The sequence below is a fragment of the Monomorium pharaonis genome, unplaced genomic scaffold, assembly GCF_013373865.1.
Source record: "Monomorium pharaonis isolate MP-MQ-018 unplaced genomic scaffold, ASM1337386v2 scaffold_89, whole genome shotgun sequence".
Lineage (NCBI taxonomy): Eukaryota > Metazoa > Arthropoda > Insecta > Hymenoptera > Formicidae > Monomorium > Monomorium pharaonis.
The window spans coordinates 1-18158 of record NW_023416068.1 but is presented as its reverse complement, the minus strand read 5'-3'; the positions used below and the strand labels follow the sequence as shown (position 1 = coordinate 18158).

General features: G+C 33.7%; 3 protein-coding genes, 1 long non-coding RNA gene and 2 pseudogenes across 8 annotated transcripts; 5 read left to right on the top strand and 1 right to left on the bottom strand.

The window, feature by feature from the left end:
* The first annotated feature begins 3111 nt into the window (after positions 1 to 3111).
* LOC118648841 lies at positions 3112 to 5227 on the top strand (annotated as a pseudogene).
* Positions 5228 to 6923: 1696 nt separating this feature from the next.
* LOC118644028 (gamma-glutamylcyclotransferase-like) lies at positions 6924 to 10228 on the top strand. 4 transcript variants are annotated; one of them, XM_036295287.1, is made up of 5 exons: positions 6924 to 7314; positions 7877 to 8175; positions 8265 to 8369; positions 9165 to 9247; positions 10124 to 10228. In XM_036295287.1, the coding sequence occupies exons 1-4, from the start codon at positions 7210 to 7212 to the stop codon at positions 9208 to 9210; spliced, it is 555 nt and encodes a 184-aa protein (XP_036151180.1). In that variant the 5' UTR covers positions 6924 to 7209; the 3' UTR covers positions 9211 to 9247; positions 10124 to 10228. The 4 variants fall into 4 exon arrangements, with proteins under 4 accessions (XP_036151180.1, XP_036151178.1, XP_036151179.1 ...); XM_036295285.1 differs by having other exon boundaries at positions 9864 to 10156; XM_036295286.1 differs by lacking the exon at positions 10124 to 10228 and having other exon boundaries at positions 9165 to 9414.
* A 17-nt stretch (positions 10229 to 10245) lies between these two features.
* On the bottom strand, positions 10246 to 13955 carry LOC118648838 (probable leucine--tRNA ligase, mitochondrial). 2 transcript variants are annotated; one of them, XM_036295283.1, is made up of 8 exons: positions 13929 to 13955; positions 13293 to 13500; positions 12795 to 13188; positions 11830 to 12713; positions 11386 to 11739; positions 11062 to 11302; positions 10724 to 10961; positions 10246 to 10557 (listed from the first exon to the last, which is right to left on the bottom strand). In XM_036295283.1, the coding sequence occupies exons 2-8, from the start codon at positions 13381 to 13383 to the stop codon at positions 10357 to 10359; spliced, it is 2403 nt and encodes an 800-aa protein (XP_036151176.1). In that variant the 5' UTR covers positions 13384 to 13500; positions 13929 to 13955; the 3' UTR covers positions 10246 to 10356. The 2 variants fall into 2 exon arrangements, with proteins under 2 accessions (XP_036151176.1, XP_036151175.1); XM_036295282.1 differs by lacking the exon at positions 13929 to 13955 and having other exon boundaries at positions 12795 to 13207; positions 13293 to 13418.
* LOC118648839 lies at positions 10483 to 10728 on the top strand. Its single transcript, XR_004965451.1, has 2 exons — positions 10483 to 10513; positions 10606 to 10728. It is a non-coding gene; the product is annotated as an uncharacterized LOC118648839 (long non-coding RNA).
* Positions 13956 to 14288: 333 nt separating the features above from the next.
* On the top strand, positions 14289 to 15892 carry LOC118644242 (annotated as a pseudogene).
* Positions 15893 to 16629: 737 nt separating this feature from the next.
* Positions 16630 to 18137, top strand: LOC118648840 (ras association domain-containing protein 8-like). The gene is made up of 4 exons (XM_036295289.1): positions 16630 to 16722; positions 17162 to 17272; positions 17461 to 17775; positions 17964 to 18137. Exons 1-4 carry the CDS (start codon positions 16651 to 16653, stop codon positions 18120 to 18122), a joined length of 657 nt encoding a protein of 218 aa, XP_036151182.1. The 5' UTR covers positions 16630 to 16650; the 3' UTR covers positions 18123 to 18137.
* Positions 18138 to 18158: the final 21 nt, after the last annotated feature.

Sequence of the window (18158 nt, the reverse complement as noted above, 5' to 3'; positions counted from 1 at the left end):
GCAAATGTGCACAATCGTGTTCTATAAATGTGCAATACCACATATACATGATATAAATTCAATTAATTGATTTTATAAAAATTCACTCACCGATTGCTGTCGCTGCTTCTGCTGCTGATGCTGCTGCTGCTACTGCTACATTCCTTTTCCGGTTTTGATTCTGAAAATGTGATAAATATTATTCCTAAACTCAAACACAAAAGCAAGTATAAAAGAAATGTATCACTTGAAAAATTTATAGTATATAAAAAGATTTTTATCTGCACAATCGGTTAATGACCATGTGATTTCATTGTTACCGATGGGGTTATCGACATACGTGAAAATGTAGTAGTAGAAATTAATATTAGAAAATCAATTTGAAGTATTAATTTAAACAATATTATTAATAAATTTAGAAAAAGAGAGTGTTTAGGATTTATGAACTATGTAGCTCGATATCTACATTTTATATATAAATACAGAGGCTTTAATAGATAAATAAATAAATAAAGTCACATTTTTACTATTATATAATTACGAAGCAACTATTAGCTCAAGAGTCCTATATACTCAAAAATAGACAATAAATAAACAGGCAGAACAAACTCACATCACCAGCCGATAACGTTGCTCTCTGCTTCCAGATTTATCTCCTTTCGTCGCTCTCTGCTTCCGGATTTGTCTCCTTCCGTCGTCGCCAAGACGATCGCGCACACCGGAAAACGCGCGGTCGTCTGACGTTCAATTCGATTCACTCCCGATATTCCACTTATAAAATGAAAGCGAAAAAAGCATGAAATCACTCGGTACTCCGATAAATATTCCGTTTTCGCAGACTCCACGGGAGCGAGGTGCACACGAAAGTTTGAGAGCAACGTGAAAGGGGAACGACACACTGGCCACCTCGATGCGAATGTATTTCTCGAGAGAATAAAAACTAGCGATAAGACACAAGTCCGGCTCCAGCATCGCTTTTGAGATCTCGATTGATATACCGACGGAACGAAGAAGAACGGACGAACGAACCATCTTCGGACGAGCAACGGACAAAAACTGAAACGCGACGTGCGGACCGCATACGATTCACTTCACACTAATGAACATTTTCCGCGTACTTCACACACAACGTCGCTTTTTTTCCATACCTCGCGCGGACTGAGAAATACACCAACTTAATCACCGTTGTATTCGCGATATTCAATAGATGAACAGATTAATGCACGAAATAAGTAATATGATTTCAGACATTGTTTCAACGGGACTGAGGTTATCTAGCGAAACCTCGGAAGTAATAGGAAGGGCTCGCGAAGGTCACCTTAGTATGGACGCACTTTTCGAGAAAAAGAGACTGGCCGTAACCGCGACGTAAACGCGAGCAAACCTCGAAAGCCCTGTTTTTTGAAATCTTAATTAACATATCAACGATACCAAGAGGGCAAGAAACCACTTTTGAATAACCAACGGACACTGCGAGCCGAGACACGACGTGTAGCGCGCGACGCACCTCGCACTACGAAATATTTTCTACGCATTTCACACGCGATGTTGCTCTGTTTTTCATACTTTGCGCGGACTAACAAACATACTAATTAGTAAATTACTAAGGCGACCACCGATTGTTCGCGATATTGACTTCCAACGGACAAAAAAAACGCGCGATCGCGGAGCGTAAACGTAACGCAACCTCACTCCCACGTATTCGCGATGAGACTGATGAGTCATTCGCTACAGTGGAGGGGAGAAAAATTGGGGAGAGGTAAGTAGCTGATTGGTCAGTTCGAATATCAGCATTTCCAGAAAAATAAAAAAATGCCTCGCGACGCGTTCCAGCACCATTGCCAAGGCAAAAACTTCTCTTTACGGAAAATAATTCGGACAAGTGTCGACACTCGAAATTAAACGCTGCGATTTCCTAGAAATCCTTGCCGTAAATTCGCTGTCTCCGTTGACACGATGAAAACCCTCGTCGAAGACGAGTTGTAAACAATTTAAGATTTCGACGCGGTTTCCGAGAAAATTTTAGCTGCGACATCGTCGAAACATAAAAAAGCTCGAGATATCTTAATCGTATGATATCGAAAAAAAACTTTACTTTCAGGCAAGCGATGAATACTCCAAAAATTAAAACAATATGCCGAATGCAAATACACAGATTACAGGTCAACACAGAATCAGATAGTCCATGAAATGCGTTATTAACGCCCAATTTGTGCTCTGATCTCGAAAACAATACGTATTTCTGCAACGTTTCGCAGTTAATATATATATGTAAATATATATAAGAGCTTATGAGCAGTCAGGAGAGCGAAAAAAAGGAATTTTTGTAAATTTTTTTTACCTGAATGAACTTATTTATTTAAAAACTTTTACGTATAAAAGAGTAACATCTGTAAAATACGTAATAATTTTTTCATTGATATAAAATCAAAAAACCAAACGGATTTTGTCAGTACTTTACTTTCTATTGTCGTTGAACAAAGGATTTAAACAAACATGGAATTTTCACGAAATAACGACAATTTAAAGTAAAAGTTATACGATTTTCGCTTAAAAAATCGACTATTTTTTATTCGTGAAAATGAGATGTAGTCATTGAAAATAAAATCCTCTGTTCATGGACAAGCTTTTCATATCACATAAAGGTTCATATTTTCGTGAATATTAATCGGATCGACCTGAAACTTTCAAGGAATATTTCTAATATGTTATACTTTTAGATTAAACTTTAAAAAATTTTTTGATTTTTTAAAATTTATTATGACTGCCCATAAGCCCTTGAGTTTCTGAAATGGCCAACGAGCCTTTCAACTTTTTTCAAATCTTCCATAAGGTTTCCAATTTATTTTGTCACAAAGATAATGAATTTATAATCAGTTTTTTCAAGCCAACTTATGGCTTGAATTAACAATAGCGCTTTTTAATGCAACATTGATACTGGTTTCGCTTGCTGATTGAGTGCCTCATTGTTCGCTCTGTAATCGTAAATGAAATTATATGATAGTGAGAAGCCGTTTCTTGCACAGACTCGAATCATCGACGTTTTATGTTACGTAGTATTATTAATTTCAGAAATGGATGTATATACTGCCGGTCTCTCAAAGGGCCGAGAAGAGAGACCGACAATCGTTCTTCGAATTTTCTGTGACGATATAAACAATGACACGCAATTTTCCCTTCCATCGTCATAATGATTTTTTCTAATCTATACAATTCTATATTTTTATCATCTATACAATTCTGAAAATGCATAAGAATTTGCATCGCAGTCAAGAGTTCAAAAGTGAGCACGAATTCTAACCTAGAAAAACTGCTGTGTTTACGTATTCCTATAACCTCCGATTTCTGTAACATTTTAAGCAATTTTAAGAGTATCTGGTCACAATAAAGCAAGCATGTCCTTTTCTCTAACAAAAAAAATCTTAAGAGCATTTTAAAGGCATATAAATATTCACTCGGTAGAGACTTGCAAAAGAAAATTAATTCAGCGGCATATTCCCAAGAGAGATGCTACAAAAGGTGATTCTGAGATTGAGATGCACTTTTCGAACGATGCATTTTCGTTCCCTATCAAAATTGTCGGCCGATTTAAACGAAAATCTAGATAACAAGATGCAAGCTTGGTAGATATATTCATATAACGGTCTGGAAGGCTTAAAACTCTCCAACGTCAGAATGCCAGTGATCAAGAATCCTGCAGATGCTTGGTAAAAATTGAAGCCGCTAATATGAATCCTATTGACGTCGCGATGACTGGTACTCTATGTGCTACAATATAGTATTTTAATAAGATTTTTTATTAATTTTTAATTGCTATTTTATAGTAAAAGACTCATATAATTCTATATAGTTTAAGAATTATGATTAAAAAGTATATATTTTACAGATGGTTACGGCAATACTCTTTTAAATACTATATGGAAAACTAAGAATTTGACTTTTGGAACATTCGAAGAAATGGATTTGCCATTGACACTAGGTAGAGACTTTGCAGGAGTTGTATCAAGAAGATTAGCTGTAGGGGACAGACTCAAGCTTGGCGAGAAAGTTTGGGGAGTGATTCCGATCGAACAGCAAGGCTGCCACGCGAATTACGTTGTCGTTGACAGTAACTTAGTAAGACACGTTTTATTTATGTATATATTAAATATTTAGCAAGCCAAATAACTTGCAATCATATTAAGCAATACTTGTTTTTCTCACGAGGTTAATCCACGTCATCCCACGTTAATCCCTACAAATTGTCTTATATCGAGGCTGTAAATATTCTGTACGCTGGACTGACCGCATGGTCCGCACTATGGATAACAGATGGGCTATGTTATAAAACAGCAATAGTTACAAAACTGAATAAACGCGTTTTAGTTATGGCAGGCTCGGGAGGTGTTGGTACCTTGGCTATACAATTATTGAAAGCTTGGAACATGCATGTAAATATTTTATTGCATATATTACATTTAGATCTGTGACACATGAAGCATACAAATAATTAGTATTAAATTTAAGGTAATTAGCACTTGCAGTAATGACGCTGTCGAGATGCTGCAGAATTTAGGTGCTGATGTTGTCATTGTTTACAAGCAAGACAGTGCCGACGCAGAAATTATTTCAGAAGGACCGTAAGTAACTTTGTAAACTAAAATACATTGTATTGAAATAAATGCAATATATATACAACTGTCTTATTTTCATGCAGGTATGATATGATCTTAGATTGTGCAAATCAAGGACCAGAGCATGTCAGAATGAAGGGATATCCGCACGATATTTATATAGCATTAAACTCGCCTCTTTTAAAAAAAATGTCGATCATAATGGACTGATTATGGGTATGGCGAGGAACCTTGGGGATTTTCTAAAATTTAATATTTCAAATGTGGAAAACAAAAGCTGTGTTAAATGGGGATTTTTTATACCTTCCCAGACAGGGATTAATGTTCTCTAGAAGCTCATGGAAAACGGAGAGGTGTGTTCTGAGAATTTCTGACGCGCATTTATTCTAATTAACGATTTTATATCTTAATATTCTGTCATTTGCAGATCATGCCTGTTGTTCAGCAGGTGTACGCTTTCCAAGATTTGCCACAGGCATATGATAGATTAAAGCAAGGTCATTTAAGAGGCAAATTAGTCATTGACATGAGATAATAAACTAAGTTAAGTATATCAATGTATGTATAATTGTAGATCAAAAATTAATATATTTTTTACGAATAATTTATTAATAATAAATGATTGTTCTACATAATTTCTGCAATATTATGTTTTTCACATTCTGCATTGTTACGTAAAACTTTTTTCAATTTTTGTCCAACAGTTTGTTACGAGCTTTTTTAGCACCTTTTTTCAAAATCTCGTCCAAGTACGCGAGTTCTCTAGTTAATCTTAATGTATCCTTGCGAATTGGAGATAGTTTTTCAATTATTACATCTAATACCATTTTATACCTATAAAAATCGAGATAAATTATAACAATTCATTTATATATTCATTTACTAATTTATTGCTAATAAATAAATTGAAATTACGCGCCGAGATACAATGAACAGAGATAAATTCGTTTCGATAATTTTATATTTTGTATGCTCGCACGACTAGTAACGCACTTAATTGGCACTCGCGATATTGTACGGAACGTATCCCCTTCGAGCAAACCTTTTGCTCGAATGCGCACGCGAACACGACCTCGGCTACGTACGACCTCACACCGTACCTGCGCACAATGAATTCTGAACGCGAGACACGCACGGAGTCGACGGAACGTCCGACCGGCGCTGGAGTGGCGTACGTGACTGCTGGCAGGCAGACTCGGTGGTACTCGGCGCTAGTCGGCGCCACTCGGCGCTCTGCTAGGCGGTTGACCGCCGCGCCTGCGCCGACTACCGCTGAGTCACGTACGCCGCTGCCGCCGCCATGTTGCTCCGCGCTCCAGCGCCGGTCGGACGCATCGGACGGACGTTCCGTTGATTCCGTGCGTGTCTCGCGCAGTCTCGCGTTCAGAATTCATCGTGCGCAGGTACGGTGTTGTGTTTAGAATGCCGTCGCGCTAACAGACGACCCGCGCGGCATGTGTGTGTGAGACTTGTGAGATCGTAACGTAACAGAGTATTCACGTGTAAAGCGCGGCATCGTGCGTTTGCCTTCAGTTTCGTGTAAAGTGTTCGCGTGCGCATTCGACCAAAGAGTTTGCTCGAAGGAAATACGTTCGGTATCGCGAGTGCGAATTAAGTGAAGTGCTAGACTAGTCGTAGAATGTCGATCGTGCCAATAATAATTAAAACTTTACTAGTCGTCGCGCAATCATACAGAGATACAAAACTCTGAGAGCGAATTGATTTACTTCTGTTCAGTGTCTTGACGTGCCGTACTTTTAACGTATTTTTCCAAATGTAACGGTCGCGCCAAGTGAAATTCTCGTGCGCGGTTTATGTTTTACTTGTGTGTGATATATTATCCATAATATTGGGATTGCTGAATAAAGTATATATCGGGCGATCGTTATTAATGTACGGTTCGAGAATAGCAGGATGATGTCAGCAGAAAGCGTCATCCATGGAGCGACTCGGTATTCCGGAAAAGGAATGTAGCAGTAGCAGCAGCAGCATCAGGAGCAGCGACAGCAATCGGTGAGTGAATTTTTATCAAATCAATTATTTGAATTTATGTCATGTATATGTGGTATTGCACATTTATAGAACACGATTATGCACATTTGCATAAAACAGATTTAAAATATGAATGCATATAATTGTAAAATTTACGGGTATAGCATGAAACAGAACCAAATAAACGTGGACATAGCATAGAAGAGACCCAAAAAGTCATGCACATTACCTACGGGATTCATAGATATTTGACTACATAGTTCAATGTGCACATTTTGTGTACATAGAGGCGCTGATGGATGAAAACGACGCGATGACCGCTTTCAGGTTCCTTTCTGCTTTCAGTTTTTTGAGGGGAATTTTCTCCTCTTATCTCCTCTGTAGGATTATTTTATATTAACAACCTGTCACTGTTCATCCAAGATATCTTATCTTTTGTAGATACATTTCGTACAGACAGTGTGCGTACATTAATTATATATACGTACATCGTTTCGAATGATCGCAGTATTCTGCAGTGTTCTGCAGTTTGCGTCGAATGGACAGCAAAACACTTTAGCCATTTATACTTTGATATTTTATTTATATTTTAAAAGTTAGAAGGACGATTGGATCAGTTTAAAAAATGTCCAACACGTTTCTATATTTTGCCTACGGTAGCAATTTATTCACAAAAAGGATACGTTTAGATAATCCAACTGCAGTAATGAAACACATAGGATATATAAAGGTATAATTGAGGAAAGTAATTAAAAGATGTTTTTTTAGTTAATTTATTTTATATACCTACTCAAGTTTGTAGATTGACGAAATATTAATCGATTTAATATAAATTAATTATTTTGAACTATTGTATAGATGTTTATTAGATACAATATATATATTATACATATATATATTATTTATTTATTGTATTGCATATGTAAAACTTTATTTACATAAAATATAAGATGTGTACATTCTCCATATAATACTAAATCTTGCACACATAAAAGACAAAGAACACTCATAAAATATAAGAATCTTAAAATTATATATACATATATATAATTTTATATATGTATATATGTCTATATACATTAGTTATTTTTTATTAACAATAATGTAGAATGTAAATTTATGATATTAAACTTTGTGCATTTCTTTGATTTTTAAATGCAAAATAAAAAATCTTAATATTATCACATTGTGATAATAATTTACAAGTATTATTACATTATTGTACATTTATTATATTTACATTTATAATATATACTTTTATATACTATTTAGTACATTATATTCTATTGTAGAATTTTAGATTGGATTTTAACAGATATTCTAAACGATGGCGTGGAACATCAGCAACAATTGTAGAAACAGAAAATTCAGTTGTGTGGGGTGTAGTCTGGGAATTACATAAATGCAATTTAGCTACATTAGACTGCCAAGAGAGTGTTCAGGATAACATATATCGTGCGATGTCGGTGAACGTTGAAACTCCTGATGGTAGAACTCTAAACTGTAGAGTATATCAGCAGTGTAACAATCCAAAAGAATATATAAAACCAGAAGACTTTCCAATAGATAAGAGGCCTTCACCGTTATATCTGTATGTATTCACATGTAATTTAAAATGCAACTGCAATAATTTGAATACAATTGTAATTATATGAAATTTATCGCAATTATTTCACACAGGAATATGATTTTAAGAGGAGCTGAGGAAAACAATCTTCCCTTTGAGTATATAAAATTCTTAAAAACTATCCCGCACAATGGATATGAAGGAGAATATGACATTAGGTAAGCAACAAGTTGAGCTGTGGTACATTTCTAGCTGAAAACTTTGTTTATGTAATAAATAGTTCCACATTTATAATGTAGATTATTGATATTTTATGTATACAAATATCATAACGCTTATCTCTTATTTAATTTTCTTTTTCCATGGTTATGTACAACGATGCATCACAGCCTTTCTCTGACTGAAAATTGACTGCTACAATATTTTTATTGTATGAAAACTTTTGATAATACAGATTGAGGATCGTGTATTTCAACGCCGTATCATTTTATCTAATGTACGTCGAGGAATCTTTGTTTTAATAAATTCTCTTTTGTTCACCTGGATATGTATAGTGTAAATATAATAAATTAAAAATTTTTTAAATAGAAACTATAAAGGTGTTAAAGGTTAATATAAGGAACTCTATATTAAAAATTTTGCAAATTTTATTTTCCATGTATTTACATTTTAATGGTGATATTAAAATATATATTGGGATACTAACGAAAATGTTCATTACAAGTTTATAATCCATGTCAATGTCTGTCCATTTATGTTCTAATACATTATATATAAAGTTCTCGACATGGTAAAAGATTTTCCGAATACAGAAAGTGATTCATAAATCGGGCGAAGTATAAATGGAGCATGGCTGAAAAGATTTATATTGACTAAAAATATTTTTTTTTTAATTCTACATCTTTTCAGATGTAGAATTAAAAAAAATATTTTTAGTCAATATAAATATTGAAATAAAATATAACAATGTAGAAAATGTTGCTATTGTACCATGTTCCTTTCCACCTATGTAGAAGTCTACGGGGACAACTTACTCGCAGAGAGGATACGTTTAAATAATCCGACTGCAGTAATGAAAGACATCGGTTACATAAAGGTATAATTAAGGAAAGTAATTACAGCTAGATATACATGGGTTTTTAATTTATATACTCAAGTTTATCGATTGATAAAATACTAATCAATTCAATATAAATTATTGCAAACTATTGTACAGATGTTTAATATATATATGATAAATGTTTTTTTTTATTGTATTGCATATGTAAAGAAATATTTTTTTAATGAAATATAATAGTTGTACCCATTTTACATATAATACTAAATCTTGCACACATGAAAAATAAACATTCATAAAAATAAGATTACACCTTATTTTTCAAAAGTTCTACAAATATATTCATAAAATAAAAAAAATCTTAAAATTATATACATTATATATACATATATACACATATATACCTATATATACAATTATATTTCATTGATAATAATGGAGAATATAAACTTATGATATATTAAACTTCTTACATTTCTTTGATTTTCAAATGCAAAATAAAAAATCTTAATATTATCACATATTTGTACATTTATTATTTTTAGATTTATACTACATAATGTTTATTACATATTTGTACATTCATCATATTTATATTTATAATATGTACATATAGTATATACTATAATATAGTATATATTACATTGTTTTGTAGAATTTCAGGTTGGATTTTAACAGATATTGTAAACGATTTCGTGGAATAACCGCAACAATTGTAGAAACAGAAAATTCTCCAATTGTAGAAACAGTTATAGAACAACTGTTGTAGACAGTTTGTAGAAATTGTAGAAACAGACGATTTTCCAATAAATAAGAGACCTTCGCCATTTGCAATCATGTGTAATTTAAAAAGCAACTGCACTAATTTGAATACGATTGTAATTATATGAAATTTACCGTAATTATTTCACGCAGGAATATGCTATTAAAAGGGGCTAAGGAAAACAATCTTCCCTTTGCGTATATAAAATTCTTTAAAACTATCCCACATAATGGATATGAAGGAGAATATGACATTGGGTAAGCAACAAGTTGAGTTGTGGTACATTCCTAGCTGAAAACTTTGTTTATGTAATAAATAGTTCTATATTTATAATGTAGATTATTGATATTTTATGTTTACAAATATCATAACGCTCATCTCTTATTTAATCTTCTTTTTCCATGGTTATGTACAACGATGCATCACAGCCTTTCTCTGACCGAAAATTGACTGCTACAACATTTTTATTGTATGAATACTTTTGATAATACGGATTGAGGATCACATATTCCAACGCCGTATCTGCCGTCATTTCATCTAATGTACGTCGAGGAATCTTCATTTTAATAAATTCTCTTTTGTTCACCTAGATATATATAGTGTAAATATAACGAATTAAAAATTTTTTTAATAGAAACTATAAGGGCGTTAAAGGGAAATGTAAGGAACTCTATATTAAAAATTTTGAAAATTTTATTTTCCATGTATTTATATTTTAATGGTGTTATTAAAATATAGATTGGGATACTTACGAAAATGTTCATTACAAGTTTATAGTCCATGTCAATGTCCGGCCATTTCTGTTCTAATACATCTTTGTTCAAGTCTACCTCTGTATTACTTATAAGAAGATGCTTCACAGAACGGAAAATAGTCCATAACTCGGAAGCAAAATGTGGAGCAAATGGAGCGAGCATTATAATTTGAACAGCTAACGCTCGCTCGTACTCGCGACTTTTTTTCAGGCACTCCACACCAACTTTTCGCAAGCTATATTTTAAAATTATAATTCCAGATTCATACTTATTCATTGAGTATTCAAATGTTGGAATTATTGCATGGAATTATTAAATGTAATATAATTATTTACCTATTTGTAAGACCTTGCATTCGAGATATTGCTACACTAAGCTGCTGAGATTCAACTATGTTAAATGTCACGTTTTTAAGAAAATAATTTCGGCTGTCGAACATGTACGCATCGTGTTCAGTGAATTTAGGATCAGTAGGATCGCTTTTGAATTCGTCCAGAGTCATCTTGTCACGTTCAATCTTAAACCGCTTAACACAGTTCCAAATACGGTTTTGCCAATTGATTATACCTTTAACAGCTAATATATTATTGCAAATAAATATATTATCTTGAAATAAGACTATTGTTTAAATAGTTTAGTGACTTTTAAGAAAAACTTACTGTCTTCCGACCAATTTCTAGTAGACGTTGGTGCAACATCGGCCAGTATTAATAATCGTGTTGTATCTATTCCATATTTATTCAACAGATTGATAGGATCGACTCCATTATGCTTTGATTTTGACATTTTTTCCCAGCGCATAGAGACATGTTCTCCATGTTTTGTCATGTATTGATTCCCTTCCATTTTTACTTCATTTTCTGGTATGTATTTCCCGGTACTTGTAACTTGATATGTTTTACCCATTACTACTCCTTGCACGAGAAGCTGTCTAAATGGTTCTCGACATGGTAAAAGATCTTCTGAATACAGAAAGTGACTTATAAATCGGGCGAAGTATAAATGGAGTACGGCTAAAAAGATGTAGAATTAAAAAAATATATTTTAATTTGAGACAATAAATATCAAAATAAAATATAATTCAGAAAATATTGCTGTTGTACCATGTTCTTTTCCACCTATATAGAGGTCAACGGGAAAGGCCTTCTTAACTTTTTCTGTCGAAAACATCTTTTTTGTATTTTTGGGATCTATAAATCTTAAAAAGTACCAGCTACTATCTACAAATGTATCCATTGTATCGGCTTCTCTGGTTGCCTTTTCTTTGCACTTGGGACAACTCGTCTGCAACCAATCCTTTGCATCGTAGAGAGAAAGTCTTTTGTTTGAACCTAAGTGCACCATCTTTGGCAGTGTCACAGGAAGTTGATCACGAGGTACAGGTTGTGCGCCACAATTTGTACAATGAATAATTGGAATAGGTGTACCCCAATATCTCTGTCTAGAGATTAACCAATCCTGTAATCTCGAGCTCACTAGATACCCACCTATTCCCCATTCTCTAGCTTTCCGAAATACTTCAAATATCTTTTGCTGTTGCTGTTCGTGACTACGTATCGAATGTCGAGTAAATGGTATTCCAACTAATTCTGAGAATTTTAAATCGTCCATTGATGCTGAGGGTATACCTAAACGTATATCTCTCCATGGCGGGTAAACAACTTTATCGGTGATAAAAACCGGCAATTCCTCGCCAGAAAATGGATTTATTACTTTTGCGTTTAAACATTTTATACCGGTGTCTATTTCGTGTGTGTATTTCTCATTGTGTAAAATACTTTGGGGGGATATAGCAACAAACTTTGCGTACTCCATAAATTCTGGCATGTCAGTCCATATATTTAACGTCCGTGGAAACTCGGGAATTGTAGATATTAATTTAAAATCAATACTAATACCATTGCAATCGCCTATCCAGTGTTTCTGTAATTTTATAATATCTCTCCATTCCTTCAAGATTGGATCATCTAAACCGTCCCACAATGATCTAAAATATAATTACTTTATTATTTAAAAATGTCATTCTTTAGAAAATCATGTATTCTTTTACTTCTTTAATTAAATTTACTTTGCAAAAGTTGTCGTTCTGATAAACCACTGCTTCAACAATTTTTTCTCTACACGCGCACCAGACCGCCAAGACCGTTGATTTATATCTATCTGTTCCTCGGCTAATACAGTCTGATCAACAGGATCCCAATTAACATAGGCTTCTTTTTGATAGGCCAAACCTTTATCGAACAACTTTAAAAATAAATCTTGAGTCCATTTGTAATAATTTGGATCACAGGTCGCAAATTCTCTATCCCAATCAAAAGAATAATTTAACATTTTTAATTGATTACGCATTGTCTTTATATTTTCATCTGTCCATACAGCAGGACTAATTTCTCTTTCAATAGCAGCATTTTCTGCTGGCAATCCAAAGGCATCCCAGCCCATTGGATGAATTACATTTTTACCTAAATTTATAAGTTTATACTATAAAAAAATTTTTTATCTATTATACATCATAAAAATTTATTGCATAAAGCTTGCATAGATATTGACTTCCTTTAAAATCTACCTTTCAATGTATAAAATCGAGCTACAGTGTCACTTATTGTATAAACTCGAACATGACCCATATGTAAGGCACCAGATGGATACGGGAACATAGACAGAATATAAAATTTATCTTTAGCATCGTCATCTACATTGGGTTTGTAAACATTAATTTTATTGCCCCAGGATTTCTCTATTCTCTTCTTTATCTCTGGCGTACATACTGAAACCTGAAAGTATTTCAATGAAACAGCACAACATTCAAAACGAAATATAAAAATAATTTCAGACATTACTAATAAAATTCACTTCTATGAAGCAGCTACGAGCACAGCATACAACAAAACTCTTACCACAAACATTCAACACAACAAATATATGAGTGAAATAAACATAAGTACACAAAATAAAAAGTAATTAAACAATTAAACTCTATACTCAATAACTTTATGGCTATTTCTACCAACGTAGATTAATTTTAATCTTGGATTAAATTACTCTTTATCTCTTTTTAGTTTTTGAAACTAGGATGAGATAACAAGTAAATTAAACAAAGATTAAAATTAATCTACGTTGGTAAAACAGGCCTATGTCTGACATTTAAACGGTTTGTATCAAATCAACGTCAATAATAAGATTTATAGTTTAACAAAAATACCAGTGATGTATCAGTAGTCGACAGTTGAGTAAATTATTTAAAAACCTCGTGACTTGCATATAATTTTGACAGGAGGGGTTAAGCGTTGTATCATTGTAAAAGTCGGATTTTTTCCCCGTTGTAAACAAAATGAGACGGAATACCGGTTCACACACATGTATTCTCACGCCATGTGCGCTGCCATTTTGCTCTACCACTGCAGGTAAATTACTGTTTGTGGATCGAGAACTAATCGAGAACGATCGTTAGTTTCGCCAATTGCGAAGTATTACGTATTTTTGAATATTCTTGACATAATTATTGTTTCCGAGAAACGACGAAATATTTCGCTCCTACGAGACGAAGAGATTTTTGCATTGATTTCTGCTCCGAAAAGCACCACTTCGGCTCTTCCGCACTTCCGCCGATCGTACGCTCCTTTTCCGGTACGTCTCGCGTTCGCGAGTTGGTGGGTGAATGTTATAGGATTTAAATCTACGCGAGGTATTACCATCGTATATTATATATAATATGTAACGATGGAAATGCGCAACTTTCTATATTTTTGATTGCTTTTGCCTCGTACATCTAATCTGTGTGATGAGATATTTATTTTAATTTGTGTTCAATTTATGTCACGAAAGAGAGGTTAGAATCTAGAAACAATGCTATTGACAAACGTTTGTTTCAGTGAAACTTTGTTGCTGCTTTTTCTTCAGTTTTAACAATTTAGTGATCTTCAATTCACAATTTTACAACAAATATGAATCGAATCCCATGTTTAGATCGCGTGAAAACTAAATACACTCGTTACAAATACTAACCTCTCATTTCATAATAAAAGTATATAAATTTATAATTAAGTTATTGAACATTGTGTCTTACGAAGACATATAATATGGAGTTTTGTTTGATATAAGTTCAAATCTTGAGTCTGCAGATATTAAACATCAACCATGGGTAAGGGAAATAATATGATCCCTAATGGCCATTTCCATAAGGATTGGCAACGATACGTGAAGACCTGGTTTAACCAACCAGCGAGGAAGATTCGTCGTAAACAAAAACGTGTCAAGAAAGCGCGAGCTGTCCGCACCTAGGTATGTACATACATGAAATTTATTGTATTAATGTTTTAGATTTTATAATATTTCCAAACTTAATCATTTTAGACTCAATTCTAATTTGTTATATTTAATTCTCTCATGTCTGTGCAATAAAATTTATTTCTTGCAACTTTTAGTAATTAAATATTATTTTGGATAATTTTTAAGGCCTGTAAATCTCTTGAGACCTCTCGTGCATTGTCCGACATTTCGGTACCATACCAAGGTTCGCGCTGGTAGAGGTTTCACGCTTGCCGAGCTGAAGCCAGTGGTTTGAACAAGAGATTTGCTAAAACAATTGGAATTGCGGTCGATCCTCGTCGTCGGAACAAATCCATTGAATCTTTGCAGACAAACGCTCAGCGCCTGAAGGAGTATAGGGCCAAATTAATTCTATTCCCTATAAATGAGAAGAAGGTATGTAATTTTCAAACTGCTTTATCATCTTGTAGAATGTTTTCACTCTTTATCTTAATTCAATTTATTCAATTAATGTTTATATTTAAAAATTTGAGATAACATGACGATTTAGCTACAAAAGATATTTTGCATATATTTTGCATTAATTTTATTTATACTTTCTTAAATTTCAGCCCAAGAAGGGTGATGCGACCGAAGAGGAGAGAAAGGTCGCGGTTCAATCAAGGTGATCCTATGCCTATTCGGCATCAAGCACCTGCCAGGGCGAAGGCTCGTCCTATCACTGAGGAGGAAACCAAATTCTCGGCATATGTAACCCTTCGTAAAGCACGAGCTGATGCGCGATTAGTCGGCATTCGTGCTAAGCGCGTCAAGGACGCGTCAGAGAATCCCGACGAGGTGACTAAAGTCGCGAAAGATAAGAAAGCCAAGAAGTAATTCTTTATAATATGACATCTCGTTTCTTTATGTATATACAAAAAATAAAATTTTCCTCTAATGGAAAATATTTTATTTCATCCTTTTTTAGGATACCTTATATTTATGATTTTTTTATTATACAAAAAACTGGATTTTTTTTAGTCAAGAGTTGTTTGATATGTACATTAACAACTAAAGCGTGTTTTCGCTAATTTTTTAATATGAATGTAAAAATCCACAGGAAGAGAAGATTCCTGTATTGCCGAGCTCGTAACATTATAATTATACCCATCTTTGTTTAAGATAAAAATTGTAATATTATTTTTAACAAAGAGAAACAGATAACTTGATTTCAAAAATTTAGTGTATAAAAAATTTTTTTTTTAAGAATCGCGCACTTGTCTTGTTTACCTATTTACCCACCGTGCACACACATGCGAGCATACTTAATGTAAACCGCCGCGTGCATGTGTGTCGCCCTAGTAGCGCATCTGTCATCTCGGTAATTACACATCGGAAGTTGAAAAGAAATTAAAAGTCTGTCGGGAGCGAACGTTAGATTCGCCGCAGCCGTTCCACACCCTCGACGGTGGCCGGACGATCGTATTGGGAGAAACCAATTGGCATACTCGTCTGCAGTTAAAATTTCATCGAGACGTAAGCGGTCGGTCGTGAGAGGTTATAATCCCAGCGGTCGTACGGAGATGAGGAACAACCGATGTTTCTTAACGCGAGAGCTGATTGCGTTCGCGATGTGAGGAATTGAATTCGGGGACGCGACATATCGAGCTGACACGATGGAGCTGAAGGTGTGGGTGGAGGGAATTCAGCGCATTGTGTGTGGCGTTACCGAAACCACCACCTGTCAAGTAAGTGTATAACGTCAAGTTTGCTATCATTCTGTTAGGTGTAGTGCACGTGTTTATATATACGTATATAGTAACATATAATCCAATTACTTATTAGATAAGGATGATAATCAAGCAACTAACCTACTGAAACTAATTAACTATATTCGCGACAAAAAATAAGAATGATTAATATTAATTTTACACTATAAGACACAAGAAACCTGCCATTTTTATTAGTATGTAACACAATAGGATATACATATACAAATTTATGAGAAGAAGAAAATTAAATAATATAATGTAGTAATATTTTTTCAAAATTAACTTAAATTTGATCGCGTAGTTTAGTAATAAATATATTTTCCAGCATTACATATTTATCATCAAGAATTATGTTTGTTTTATGTCTTGTAAATCTCTGTTTTAAAAGCTGCTGCTAACAACAGTTTCTTTATAGGATGTGGTGTATGCACTTGCTCATGCCACAGCTCAGACAGGTAGATTTACTTTGGTGGAACGTTGGCGAACCAATGAACGTTTACTGGCCCCTTATGAAAATCCTCTTAAGGTCAGGCATGTCTTCTACATACATTACCCATAGAAATTTATAATATAAGTTATAGTGTTAATTAAATTTGAAACTCTTTAGCAATATTTACCACTATATAAAATTATTTAGATAAAGAAATGGATTTATCTCATTATTAAATTTATGTTAAATTTACAAAAAATTTATATATTATTTAAATGGATTAGATCTTAATGAAATGGGGCGAATACTCTTCAGAAGTTCAATTGATTCTGAGACGTTCCACTCCAGAAAATAACAAAACAAATGCATTACCATCGCGATTGACGTATGCATCACGTGCAAATGGATTACCAATTTCACTATCTGAGCACGGAACATCAAGTACTGCTACTATGCAAGATGACAGTAAAAATATATCAACTACTCAAAGTTTAGATTTTGCAGATGATATGCAAGGAGGATTGGAGAGAAATAGAGACACCAGAAAGTCACTTACGTTTAGTGCATTTCATGGAGGTATTACAGAAGGTAGCACAGAAGTAAGTTTACATATTAAGTAAAAAAAGACACATTATATGCAATAGGGCACAAATAAATATTATTGTCAGTAAATATATTTTGATATAAATTATTTTGGATAAATAATTTTTACATTCTTGCATTCAGTCATACTGAATTTTTTATATTTAATTTTTGCTATATGTGCGAATAAAAAACTTTATTTTAGATTCAAATGGAGAATAACGTGGCTGTAGTTCAGCCCACGCCACATTTGAAGAATAAGGATTCAAACGTTCGAAAAATGTACAAAAACCAGCGCAGTCACCTACGCGAGGAACCAATACAGAAAGTGAGCTATTTTACTAAAACTTATTATGTATATTAAAGATGAAAAATTCTATCTTATTTGTTACGATTTCTC

What these genes read in the sequence shown, in the direction of transcription:
- LOC118648838 (XM_036295283.1), bottom strand. Translation starts at nt 13,383, where the DNA reads ATGTTCCCGTATCCATCTGGTGCCTTACATATGGGTCATGTTCGAGTT. An exon ending in TAGAAATTGGTCGGAAGACA is followed by an intron (nt 11,303 to 11,385) that starts GTAAGTTTTTCT and finishes ATAATATATTAG; the next exon opens with CTGTTAAAGGTATAATCAAT. An exon ending in AACTTGTAATGAACATTTTC is followed by an intron (nt 10,558 to 10,723) that starts GTAAGTATCCCA and finishes ATATATATCTAG; the next exon opens with GTGAACAAAAGAGAATTTAT.
- LOC118644028 (XM_036295287.1), top strand. Translation starts at nt 7,210, where the DNA reads ATGTCCAACACGTTTCTATATTTTGCCTACGGTAGCAATTTATTCACA. An exon ending in AACACATAGGATATATAAAG is followed by an intron (nt 7,315 to 7,876) that starts GTATAATTGAGG and finishes ATTCTATTGTAG; the next exon opens with AATTTTAGATTGGATTTTAA. An exon ending in GAAGGAGAATATGACATTAG is followed by an intron (nt 8,370 to 9,164) that starts GTAAGCAACAAG and finishes CCACCTATGTAG; the next exon opens with AAGTCTACGGGGACAACTTA.
- LOC118648840 (XM_036295289.1), top strand. Translation starts at nt 16,651, where the DNA reads ATGGAGCTGAAGGTGTGGGTGGAGGGAATTCAGCGCATTGTGTGTGGC. An exon ending in CTTATGAAAATCCTCTTAAG is followed by an intron (nt 17,273 to 17,460) that starts GTCAGGCATGTC and finishes TAAATGGATTAG; the next exon opens with ATCTTAATGAAATGGGGCGA. An exon ending in TTACAGAAGGTAGCACAGAA is followed by an intron (nt 17,776 to 17,963) that starts GTAAGTTTACAT and finishes ACTTTATTTTAG; the next exon opens with ATTCAAATGGAGAATAACGT.